The 13,413-nt window shown below is 36.5% G+C and overlaps 1 protein-coding gene across 1 annotated transcript in view; it reads left to right on the forward strand.

Moving 5' to 3' along the window:
- LOC135690145 (uncharacterized) overlaps window positions 1-10,557 on the forward strand; it is a 44,094-nt gene extending 33,537 nt beyond the window's left edge. Inside the window, exons 15-23 of the mRNA XM_065207623.2 lie at window positions 56-129; window positions 2,342-2,405; window positions 2,692-2,877; window positions 3,389-3,603; window positions 6,021-6,483; window positions 6,693-7,070; window positions 8,243-8,518; window positions 8,726-8,834; window positions 10,134-10,557. Coding sequence (XP_065063695.2) covers window positions 56-129; window positions 2,342-2,405; window positions 2,692-2,877; window positions 3,389-3,603; window positions 6,021-6,483; window positions 6,693-7,070; window positions 8,243-8,518; window positions 8,726-8,834; window positions 10,134-10,336 — 1,968 coding nt within the window. The 3' untranslated portion in view covers window positions 10,337-10,557. The remainder of the gene's footprint in view (window positions 1-55; window positions 130-2,341; window positions 2,406-2,691; window positions 2,878-3,388; window positions 3,604-6,020; window positions 6,484-6,692; window positions 7,071-8,242; window positions 8,519-8,725; window positions 8,835-10,133) is intronic.
- Window positions 10,558-13,413: the final 2,856 nt, after the last annotated feature.

Here is a 13,413-nt window from a genome sequence, read left to right on the forward strand (position 1 = left end):
TCTGCTATCGCTTATCAAGACATGATGTCAAGGTTGTTTTATTTTGCCATCTTAGATTGATGTCATTGATGTTCCAACTGCAAGGTGCTGGTCAAATGGTGATCCACGGATTCTCACTTTCGATAAGCAGTAAGGGATCTCTTCAATTTGCTATACAATAGCATTTTGGGGTGTATGCCTCCTGGTGCTAATTAACTAATCTATTAAAATTAGTACATCAGGGAGTTATTGCTTACGCGTAACCTCAAAAATTTCGGTAAAAATAAACGTAAAATTCACCAACTTTCAGCTATCAGTATCAGTTTCAACAAATGAACAATAAACGCATCAGATAGGCGTTTTTGTCGAACTAATCTTCCAAATAGGGGAAGAAAGTAACAATGCAAGCAGTAAGGAGTAATGATCCCTCAAAAAACATGCCATAGACATAAGAAAGTCAAGCATTAGGCTACATTCCCCTATCAACGAGAGGGAGTTTGGCCTTTGGTGCATCAGTGCTTTTTGCTCAACGTACCATAAAACTCTCACACAAAAGCCCAAAATAACTAATATTGGGAAAGCATTGATACCTTCCTCAATTGACGATGAAGCACAAGTCCCGAAAGCATTAAAAACACTGAAGGCATAAATGATGCCATAGAGGCATAGGAAATTCTCATGATGCTGGAAAAAATAAAACGGTTAGGGTTATACTGAGAAAGAACCTTTTGATATAAGATAATAAATGAGGGCAGGTGGATTGAGAAAAAAACAAACAGCAAGCATGTAATAAAGCTTTGCTTAGCAAAGTTAGACCCACATTATGTCAAGCCTATATATCCTGCTGGTTTAACCAAAAAAATGATACGAAACCACACACCTTACCCAAGTATTGAAAACCAAATATTCTCAGGAGGACAAATGCCTTCACAACATTGCGTATATCTTGTGGAAGGGGAACAAGTAAACAGTGAAGAAGCATGTCATGAGAGACAATAATAGTTAGCAAACATTTCGAATTGTAAGTTAATTAAATAATGAGCGCCCCTCGTGAAGTTATCTCTAAATAAATTTCATTTAATCGTCATGATGTTGACTTACACAAAATAAGGAACAAGGGACAAACAATCTGTAAAAGCCTTGTTTTTATGTTTGTTACAGTTACCGGAATCCTGATCAAAGATTTGTCGGACCTTTTTTCTAGGAAAATTACCAAGTTTGAAACTTACCACGTTTAAATTCGATTTATTATTTTCATGTATTTACTTACAGCTTTAACAAATCGATTTTCACAAATAAAGCTCCTCGGTCTTGCAGATAAAAAACGACGACCAAGGAATGCGACTCCGCTATAAGGCAGCATTTATTACCCAAAATTGTGCAAAAACTATAATGGTGGCATATTTTTTATCTTTGGTAGAGCCCCGTCTCCCAGTTGGCCATTTTGGAATCTATCTTCAAAAGCATGAAAGCCGCTTTTGTGTAGACAGAAAAACTTCATTTTTACCTTAGGACTCAACTGGTAACATTTCGAATCGGCAAACTGAGAAAAGGCCACATAAGCACAGGCTCTTTTTCTATCAAAGCATTTTAATTTTGTCTCGTTTTATATCGATTTGAACCATGCCAGGTTAGCAGTAATCGGTCAGAAAAATTTAAATCTTTCATTGACCATATCTAGCCAATTTTGAATATTTCTAAATGATTTTTCAAGTTGAGAATTATTTTATGCCGTTCTTTCAGATAATGTTTTCTTAAAATTAAGAAATGTCAAAAACGGTTTTTGATGGTGTCAAACTTCGGTACTCTATGGAGCACAATGCTTGCAGAAGGTCTCGGTACAATAAGCTGAATGTTCGCATATTTTCCGTGGCATCCACCTCTTCCAAATAAGAAATATGTTGCATAGCAAGCTGTTTCAGACCTTAAGATATATTCAATGAGGGTTCCTTCGGATAATTCAAGATAGGCTTTTTAACAAGAATTGTTTTTGGGGAGAATGGAATATTTCTGTATCGTACGGCAGGAAAATGTAAATTTTTCCTTAATCTTTTATGGACTGCTTGACTCTCCAGGGTTTTTTAGAATAGATTGTGGATTTTTTTAAAAATGCAAAAAGAGACGTTTCCTAGTTTCTTAAGGGCGTGGTCTGCCAAACATTTTTCGTGATAAACCCCCTGATCTCCAGCTATTGGCTAAGTATTTGTCCCCAAACCCCCTACTCAGGCTGAGCCATTAATGCTGTTCAAATTTTTTATTAAGCACGAAAATATGCTAGATATAATTTAACTGTAATATAAATTTGTATTTATATTACATTATCTGTATGTATTTGTTTATAAATTTTTTTAACTTTTTACAGATATTTTGGACACTTCCAACCAGGCGACCATGTTTTTGTCAAAAGCTCTGCACGCAACTTTGAGGTACATAGAAGTTTCAAGCAACATTAGCATAAAATTTTACATTTTGTACATTTTCGCATCTATTCCTCCTTTCGTTTCAATTCGGGACGTTAAGAATGCTAAAGGCCCAAGTCAAAGTCTTTATTTCAAAAGACATTTTTATATAATACTGCGCTGACGAGTTTAGATATTTTCAAGAGGAATGGAGATAATCAAGTCGCTAGAAGGGGTAAGATGTTTGTTGGAAATTATTGTCATTTCAGTATGAGTTTCACTATGATTTTCAGAATGTTTTTAATTTATGCAGGTCCACGTGCGCACATGGCAGTGTGGATCTGTTACATGTAATTGTGGAGTGGCAGCAAAAGAAGGCAATGACACCATCATTCTCGACATGTGTTGGGATGGTATTCCAAGAATTCGATTCTTAAGCAATCAGGAGCCTGCAGAAGGCACAACAGTTAGAAGAGACCCTACTGGAAAGAGCTTCGTGGTAAGAAATTGTTCCATGATAAACAAGGTCTCTTAAAATCTTATGTTAAATATAAACAAGGTGGAGATTTTTAGATAATTTTGACAACAATTATCTTTTTTAATGTAGATGGTATGAAATATGTCTTGAATTGATAAATAAAATTAGCTCTTTTCATCTAGAATTCTGTAATTCAATATAGTGTAAGCAAGTGTAAGTATTATTCATATATTGTAACATGTTGTGAAAATTACTTTTGTAATTAAAAAGAATGGGAAAAAACAAAAGTGCTAATTCAAAGACCAAAGTTAAATGCAATAAAATCTAGATTAATGCAAGAAAAAATGTATTTGACACTGTTTTCAAATCACATCAAATTTTTCCAATTCAATGCAATTCCAAGTCTTTTCAGTTTAACACTTATAAGCAATTATTTGTTTTTCATGAATTTCTTAAAACTTTTATGTAAGTGTACAAACTTGATGCAATATTCAAATTTCGTTCCTTTAACCATTTTCAAATACGTTTCTAGATGAAATTTCCGTCCGGATCGTATGTGCGTTTTGACTCGTTCTATTCATATGCAAATGTCATTGTCCAAATTCCCAGCGACGATTACCAATCAACGACAGGACTCTGTGGAACATTTGATGGAAATTACTTTAACGAGCTGCTTAGCAAAGATGGAAATTATTATTATCATGAATACGGGTGGACTGCACCGCAAGAATTCTCAGAAAGCTGGAAGTAAGCTTCTTGTACTTTCTTAATTTGAATAAACTAAGATCTACTTTGTAACTCTGTATACTAGTTGGACTGGATTATGTAGCTCTTAAACATTTTTCAACTGGAAACAGTCACGGATTAACCAATACCAGAGCCGGACGGGACCTAAGCTATTCTGGGGCCGACTTCTGTCAAGAATAATAATACTGCATTGTAACAAAGCATTAACGGCATTAATGTATATTACAAAACTTGAAATAACATGTTAAGATGTACGACAATTACTTATTAAGATCATATGAAAAAACTTAAAAAAAATATTTTTTTGCAATAACATACTTTATATTGAATCAACTATTCTCGAATTTGTGAAGCTGCAAAGTCAGGAAAATGTCGTCCTTTGAAGGCCCGTTTATCACACCATGCTCAACGCTTAGAATAAACAGGCTATCCACTCGAGTCTGACTTATAGTTGATTGTGTAGTTGAAACCAAAGGAGCTTGGCTGGGGGGAGGGGCTGAAGTCCTCAGTAATTTTCAAAGTGTAGTATATTCTCTCTTTAACAGTGTACTGAGTGAGACGGAATACAATGGGCAGTCCCGGGTACTGATTCTTTATGCGTTTTGAAACACTGAATGACCCTTCGCCACTGCAGTTTGTCATCCGGTTTACTAAATTAGGAATAGGATTCGACGGTATGATTTGAAACATAGATTTGCGATCAAATTTCTAAAATTGTCTGGTTGGCCATGCAAAGCCGAATGTTCTTCTGGTCGTTAGAAATGACCAGGCCATAATAGAAAAACACAATAAACCTTTTCTGAATAGAAAAGCACAACAAATCTTTTCTGAATAGAAAAGCACAACAAATCTTTTCTGAATAGAAAAGCACAACAAATCTTTTCTGAATAGAAAAGCACAACAAATCTTTTCTGAATAGAAAAGCACAACAAATTTTTTCTGAATAAAAAAACACAAACAAGTTTCCTGAATAAATTTCTTCACAAAAATGTAAATCTGCATGTATGAGATACAACAGAGAACATTCAAGTTCAACTAAAGCGTCTCAACTAATGCATTCAAAGGTATTTCATTCTACTTTTTAGCGGTTGATGCACCGTTTTTGAAAAAAGTTTATTCTTATCAAAAAAGGAATTTCCATAAAATTCTTTATTCAAAATAAGGAGATGAAATGAATAAATTTGTATTCTTACCCACATTTTAAGGGAATTAGCAAGAACTTATTTTTGTCATTAATTTTGTGTATCGATCAATGCCCAATATTTCACGGGAAATTTTTCAAAGATCTAACAATTTCAAAAAGTCTTAGATTGGAGTGTCTGTATATTCCCACACAACATGATGGCAACGAGTTCCCATAATGTATACTGCCTTTCAATGACGTTTCAAAAAAGAAATTTTAGGAGGGCCGGCTAGATTCTGGAGCGGGGACATAGGCGCCATTTGTACTCCGCCACTGACTGGAAATACAGAAAGACTGCATCGTTAGCATCTAAGGAGAGCTGGTTATCCGTATATGGCCATTTTGTTCTATTGTCACTTTCTTAAGGTGGATTTCATCTTCACGGTATAGACGGAAAACGGTATACGGTACAAGCTTGTGCCAAAGATGTTTTGGGATTCAAGAACGGTACGCTTACCTTACCGCTTTCCATTTTTGAAAATTGAAATCAAAGTTTTTCCACGGAACTCGTACCGTTTGACCCAATCATGTTCGAAGCATTGCGTCATAAATTCAGCAACAAGCCGTGCTTGGAACCGAGTCACAGACATTCTGATAAATAGTATTACCTTTCATCAATGGAAGCAGGCAGAGTTGTAGAGCCCCCCTTTTAAATGCCAATAATGGACCCTTTTTTACTTTTTGTTACCTTTTTGAGAAATTTTTCGAGAAGGCCCCTCTTGAATTTTTCTTAGCAACACTTGAAATCTCGTAGTTCCCTGTGTGGAACTTCCCTTTTTGCTTTTTTTTTAAATTTGTTTCACCCATATACTCTTCTCGTATTTCTCTCTCCTTGAATGTTTCAATCTTATTTCCAAACAAGGAGCTTCATAAAAGTTATGTAACATAAACATGACTTCTTTCCCCTTCCTCGGGCATGGTTCATTGCACGAAATAGGATTTGAGGAAGCAAAAAGATGTGGAAATTGATAAGTAGAAACTTTCCAAACGGTTTACCGTTAACCGTTTTCCATTTTCCGTCCATACTGTGAAGTGGAAATCCGCCTTCAAACTTTTTCCAACCTTCTATCTGCATGGCCATGGGAACAATATGGCTGTTTCTGCTCAAACGTTTTTCAGAAACTAAGCATTTTCCACAATATGATTGTAAAAATACTGAAATAATTAGACCTTCATTGTTGCGGACTTTGTCAGTGACATGATTTAATTATGATCCCTCTATTATTGCACCCAGAATGCCGGTTAGAAAAAGCTTGTTTTATTATCGTGGAGGACCATCGAAATGTAAAGACTCAAAGACGGCCTATTGTGACTGCAGCTTACCTGCCGGCAGCACATCTAAGCCTGTATGCAAGAAGTATACATCGATTTATCAACAGACGGAATTCAAGCAAAGCTACCGGGGTTGGAAAGAACTTCGGCATCCAAATGCACAAAAATGCGCCAAAAGAAAGAGAAGGTCTTCCAGCAACGTTGTCACACTACCTGACGACAATGATGCTCTTGATTACGTTTATGATCCGAAACCATTGCCGAATGTGACAGCATCATGGCCAACAAAGTTAGGAAAGACAGAGGAAAATGTTACTGTTTTTTGTGAAACAACCGTTAAAGACTCGCTTCCTGGAAAGATATGTGCTAAAATTAATGAATTCAATTTTACAACTTTTATCATGCAGTGCGTAGAAGACATCAAGGTAACCTTCTCCTTATCAATTTTCGTTTGTTTCTTTAACTACTCAAATATTTTGCAATAAACACAAAAAAACATTTGGCTACTACAAAAGAAATACATGACAATTTTGACATGGCTGCTACGTTTTTTTTGCTCAAGTCATTTTGGCGTTTCTAATAGAGAAGCACTTGCATGTTTTATTTTGAAGTGACTGTCATCTCGTATCTTTAGATTACTGATGACAATGAATTCGCAAGAGCTGCAGTTCGTGCAATGCAAGATGCATGTGAGGAAATTCTATTGAAGAATACTTCATATTGGGAAACAGACCCGTCGTCAAATGGCTCCATGGTCCCCTCTTTAGAAATGGGCAACACCCTTTGTCCAGGTATGTGCAGTGGAAATGGAAGATGCGTAAATGCAACGTGTGTTTGTGATGGCAATTTTACATCTGCTGATTGTTCCATCGACAAAAACAAAGGACCTGTGGTGACGTCAATACCAGGCAATGGCTTATGCGATGCAAGAAACCGTAGTGATTGTCATTTGATAAGAATCTCAGGAAAAGATTTCATCGACTCGGAGCAACTTACGTGCTTATCCATCAAGGTGAAACAAATTCAACTGAATTGTTTTACACAATATTATGCACAAAAACACAATATTTAGTCAAGACAATATTAGCGACGAGTGACCGTGCAAAACATCATTATCAGCTTAAAAATATTGGCCTTTCTTTTCAAAATTTATCTCCACCTAATATTTTTCTGTTCATTTTGCTCCACGAGGGTTTGGTAATAGCATTGAGAGGTAATCATCAATTGATTAGAAGTTGTTGCATAAAGTCACATTTTCATTGGTGGAAGCTTCTTTGCAATGCAGGAAAACAATGTTGTTTTAAAGCTAATTATTCAGATTGTTTTAAGGAGGGCGGATGAGCTACGACTCCAGGAGTCAACGGCTTAGGGCGGAAGAACTCCTGAAAAGAGGAATAGTGTCCCTTTAAAAACACCGTAGAGGTAGTTCTGGGGGCCCATCTCTACTATTAGCCCCTTAGTTTTACCGATGACCATGACAACAAACCAAAACTCAGATTTTGGGATAGTTGGAGGGTCATGGTAGCCAACCTTCTGATAGAAGATGGTACCTGATGATGATTCAGCATGTTCGAAACAAACTATGTGCATTAGAAGTTTTTAAATGCTTAGACAGCATAGCACCGAAAGCATCTGAACATTACTTCACGAGCAACAATCACAAAATAAATAATCGCATAAAATAACAAAAGTTTAGTCATCCCAAAAGTAAGGATAAAAACTGGGCGTAAAACCTTTTTGTTCCAGGGAGCAAAGATTTTTAATAACCTACCCAATAGCTTGCAAACTGAAGCATCATTTTTTAGATTCAAAGCATCCAGCAAAGACACAAACTTCGGTTTTCCGTCATTTTCTTGATTGTCATTTTAATCCTGTAATTATTTCAGCTTTTATATGTGTAAAGTTTAAGTTTGTAAACTTTATTTTGTAACATACAGGTCTTTGGTTGATAACAGTAATTTACTTACTGGACAAATTAACCTGTGTAAATATGAAAGACTATCATTTTTATTATTATTATAGCGTAGTAGAACCTTAAACGTGCAACTAAAAGCGGTGTTTCATAGGCTGATGTATTGTCAATAAGATGTATAATTAGAAGACGTCTTAAAGGAGCCTCATCTATGATTTGATTATAAATAGATTATCATCCCTTTGTAAGATATGAAATCTTCTGCTTATCAGGTTGAAGTAAAAGATGGGAGTAAAAATGATCAAAATGGAAAGCGGAAAGTGAATTCAGCTTACTTACTCAGTTTTCGTGAGGTCCTGTGTGATTTAGGCAACCACCCTGTTTCTACTGTTGGTGACCCTAGAAGCTCAAAGGGCATTCCGTTTGCTAGTTATCGCCTTCAAGTGTCAAATGATGGGAATCGCTTCAGCAGTAACAGGCTACAATACACGGTTTACGACTCCAAATGTATGCAATGCAATGCCACCACCAAAGAATGCTCCCTAAAGGTACAATGAATGTCTAATCCTGTGCCTTAGTATAACTAAGTAAACTGATTTTACAAATAGTTCTTATTATGATATAGCCTTTCTGAACGACTTATAGCATTATTTGAAGGACAAATAGGTAAACTGAAATAAAATTTCCGTTCTCTTTTTTGATGCTCTTGGGATAGTTTTATACTTTACTAACAGCTTTATACTTCATTTCTGCAGCCGCATACATGCAACATAAATGGTCACTGCTATCTGGATGGCGAAAAATACCCAAAAGACCCCTGCTACGTCTGCAAACCATCATTAGACAAGTTTGAGTTTTCAATTGGTATGTCTCGGTATTTCCATTACCCTGGGTACCAGACTCACTATATATGAAATAAAATAGAGATATTATTTTATATAGTGAGTCTGGTACCCAGGGTATATTCCCATACACGCCTTTGAAAGAAAAAGAACGTAATTTAAGTTTGGGCGCTTTAATTTTTGCGCAATATATCTTTTCACCAAGGGTGCAGTGGTGGGGACACCTTTTTTTTGGGGGGAGGGCTCAGCCTTCTTTGCTGTTTGTGCTTGAGCAGACCCAATAATCGTGTAACGCAAAGAACTGCTGTGAAGCATTATTGCTTAACCACAGGCCAGCCAATGAGGAACAAACCATGAAAGAAAACTGTTTAAACAGCAAACTTACAGCTTTAAATGTATTGGAAGCTTTGTATGCATGAAAATGTACACAGAGTTTGACATCTATAGATAAAGAACTCTTGAAAGACTTTTTACTGTGAAATTTAGCTGCAGTTTTAAATTGACAGTTGTTTTCAAGTGTTGCATTAAAAACTGAAGCTATTTGCCTGAATCAACAGCCGAGTGCTATTTTTACTGTCTTGCCTAATTTTGATATTTCATGCACAACACTCTTTTTAAGAAAAACAAGATAATTTTTACCGACGTTCGATGATCAATTTTTTTAATAATTTCAGGCTCGGGTGTTCTTCATGTTTCTCTTATTTCAAAATAGTGGCTCGGTTCGTTATCTGATAAAATCTGCTCTGTTTTGTTAATTCCATATAACGTGTGTCAATTCAAAATCCAACCAATGGGTCATAATTGTAAAAAGGAAGGTTTACAAATTTTGCCAGGGATCTTCCTTATCGATGTTGTAAATATTACCCTATTAGCTAACACTTGGCTATCAGGCTACATTAGCTTACTTTTACAAAATGAAATTTACTAGAAAGAACAATTCAATGCTCTGATTTTAAATTCATCTCATTTAAATCATCCTTGAAACATCAGAACATTTTATATCGTCGGCTGACTACTTCTGGCATTACTCTCAATCTTCTTAGAAAGTACAAGTTTTAATACCCTGGGTAGCCGCCGTAGCTGCAGTGTAGGAGATGGTCGAGCTGTGTTAGGAATATGGAGATAGTTTGGACGTACCCTTCACCGATCCACTATTTGAAGGAGGCTCTGGCACTAAGGGTAGTGTTTTAATAGCAAGCAAAAAGCTGAACGAAAACATTTTTTTTTAAAGACTTTCTGGCGGTTTTGCATGATGAATGGTGCATAACAATCCAAACGTCGAAATTCTTGTTACAGCAGCTATTGTTTCTCTCTTTTCTAGGATGCACTCTTCATAGCCAAAACATTACATTAATAATTGTGTGCGCAGTTGTTGGATCTTTAATTTTCATGGCTTTGGTGATTTGCATAATCTTCAGGAATAGGAGAAAGCAGAAAAGGTCCCAACCCAGAGAGCCTGACGAGGCCACTTCCGCCACCTTTAGCAACATGGCTTTTCAAGCAAAAACAGAAGATGCAAAGTGACGCGTTTGCAAGAACAAACTTGCAATGAGAACATTCCTTTTATGAACACAATTCTTTGACTTGTTTCTAGAGCAGTTCAGATGATGACAGTGCTATCATATATTGTTGATTTGCTAGTTTTCTTTTTCAGATATTAACCTTGGTATTTATCAATCATCTGCATTTCTAAAAGTATAAATTGTATTGAAGTAACGTATTTTATAGTAAAGAAAGTACACAAGTTTGCTTTGTGTTTTAATTATATTGATGTAGAATCTTTCCTCTTCGACTTTCTCTATTAAATAAGCACTATACCGGAACCACATTCTACGGCATAAAATCTTTTGCCCGAATTGCCTTGCCAAAAAATTAATCTATAAAAAACTTTAGATTTATTCGACTAGGGGTCAAGTAAACCTTTATATGAACTGGTTTTTATAGAAGGCTCAAAGTCTTTATTACTTATCAAATCCAATGAAAATTACCATCTTGGAAAACACCAATTCGACTTACGGCCTCCTTTTGAAAATTTCTCCAAACTTCATTAAACGAACTTTAAAGCTCAGATTTGGCTTTATCGCCATAATTTTTAGGCTGGGTAAAATTTTTCCTATTGTTTGTGCTTGTATTTTAGATTTTACGGAGAAATGAAGTTTGGAAACTTGTAAAGAATTTGACCGCAAAAATCATTCTGGGGAAAACTTTACCCCCCTAGTCGCCATTCACGGTCAAATCCTTTATAAAATTTTTATCTTTTTGTCGTCATAAATTCAAATATCATGATCGATTAAATCCCCACTGGCTGAAAATCCTTAAAAGTATATCCTAAAAATTTGGCTTTAATTTGGTAAACTGTGCAAAAATGCTCACGTATTTTTTTGTGCTAGTACTGAAAGCTTCTTAGGCCTGGTTCAAACGTCGCACTTCTCATGTGATGAACCTAACTCTGTTTGGAGCGACACTTGAGCATGTTTAGCGCGACTCTCGTTTCAAACGTCGAACTTAATCATGTCGCGCCAAATGGGTTTTAGGATTGTTACATGAAGTATCTTGGTTAAGGCGCGCAATCTCAAATATTTGTTTGAAACGCATGCGCCCTCCAAGAAAGAAATGAATTCTGGGGAGGAAAATAAATTAAATATAATTATGCATTGAGTTCGGTACATGACAAGTTCGACGCTTGAAACCGTGCCGTGCTAGAGCCATGCAGCTCGGCAATGTCTGCCGATCCAAACTAGTCTGCCGCTCCTAACTAAATCTGCCGTACCAAATCGATTCTAACGTCGCGCCCCTCATGTACTTAATTCTCGAGTTAGGTTCGGCACATGAGAAGCGCGACGTTTGAACCAGGCCTTAGAGTCATTACATTTTTAGCGATTTGAATTTCTCTGGTGCAATGTGAAATTTCAGAAACAAGTTCTTTGAAGCCTTTTTGAAGCCGCTTTGTTTCTCTTCATTAGTAAAATTAATAGAATGATATGGTTTCTTTTGCTCTTAAGATCACATTATGTTCAGAGGGGTTCCAAATGTTATATCAAGCCATGTACATGGTTGCCTACTGGGGGGCCAAATTTGAAAATTCTAGTCTTTTTTAAGAATGCTTGGCTACGAAATTTTACCTTTGGCCTCCTGCCTCATTTTGGCTATTTTTTGGCCTCCTAAAGGAATGTTCGAAAATGAGATTGAAACCCCATAAAGTCATAAAATGGATAATCATAATATGTCTATGAGCCAGGCAGACACTTGAGGTGACATTGATTCAATCCAAATGGGTCAGATTGATTCAATCCAAATGGATCAATGTCTGAATTTCTCATTTAATGACGTGAAGTCTTTGCTATAGCTTATTTTTTCAACATTTGATTGACTTACTTTTTGAGTATTTCCTTTGATAAGTGGGCCTCCGACGAATGGAGGGCCGAGTGGCCATGCCCCGCCCCCCCCCCCACTTTTCTCCAAAACAATAGGGCTTTTTTCAAAATCTCCTGTGAGGACTGTTAAAGTTTCCGTTAGCTCCCCCTCCTCCCCTTTTTCAACCTGTGTCGGTGCCCATGGATAATTTATTTAAATAGAATTTGCAAACAATCTGTTGGTGGTGCAAAACTTTAAACATTTTCGATCTATGTTCTAACGTTTTATACTCTGAAGAGTGCTTGACTAGAATCTTTAGTATGACTCAAAATGTTTGCTTTTTTCAAACCCATTTTGAAATAGAATTAGCAAATTTTTCAGTAATCAATAACACGCATAATCGCAGAGACTGATCTACACAGTTGTAAGAAGTTACAATAAATAGTGAACAATGCTTTATTTTTCTCGAGATTCTAATCTATCCCAACCAAGTGGCAAGGTAGATACTACAGTGCAAGGAAGTACAAAAAGTCTTAGGAAGCGCAATATGTTTGGCTTACAGAGTCTGCTAATGAAAAGGGCAACGGATATACTGCAAACTAAGCTTGTTTTTTACTGCGTCTGCGCATTATGACGCCATTGTGTTATGGGAAAATTTGGTCTATTTTGACGTGATTTGGCCTATTTTCATAAAAGGTTTGGCTACATAGTACCCATACCACCTGGCAACCCTGGCCATGTATATGGTCAACAGAGCAACTCTTTGTTTTTTATGTAACGTAGGATTGGGTCCAGCCTCCTTTGATGGTTGATGTTTGATTGACATAATTTTCAAGAATGAAGCTGCACTGCAATCTTGATTCCAATGTAATTTAATAAGCATATATCATATTTCCATGAGTCTTCTTGGGAGGGAGGGAGGAAAAATTCGTATTTTTTTGGGCCTGCCAAACCTCTGATTCTCTCTCCCTGGGCATAAACAACTAGGTTTCACCAATAGCTAGACGAAGATTTTTTATACTTCTTAGCAGCAAACAAAATAAGTGACATCATGAGATGTGACCAAATCGATAGGAAAGACCAGGACACTGCTCGATAAGCATAGCTTTTTAATGTCCTAAAACTACCTTCAAAAGCTAGGTAGCAAACAATACCATACAATAAACTTTCTGCGGTTCCTGCTCTTCCCCCCCCCCCCTGCTCCCCCCCCCCACCGCATCATGAAGCTTCCAGCGCCTCTGCTAGTA

This window comes from Rhopilema esculentum, chromosome 5 (genome assembly GCF_057945365.1).
Source record: "Rhopilema esculentum isolate cy_ngs chromosome 5, ASM5794536v1, whole genome shotgun sequence".
In the NCBI taxonomy this organism is placed as follows: domain Eukaryota; kingdom Metazoa; phylum Cnidaria; class Scyphozoa; order Rhizostomeae; family Rhizostomatidae; genus Rhopilema; species Rhopilema esculentum.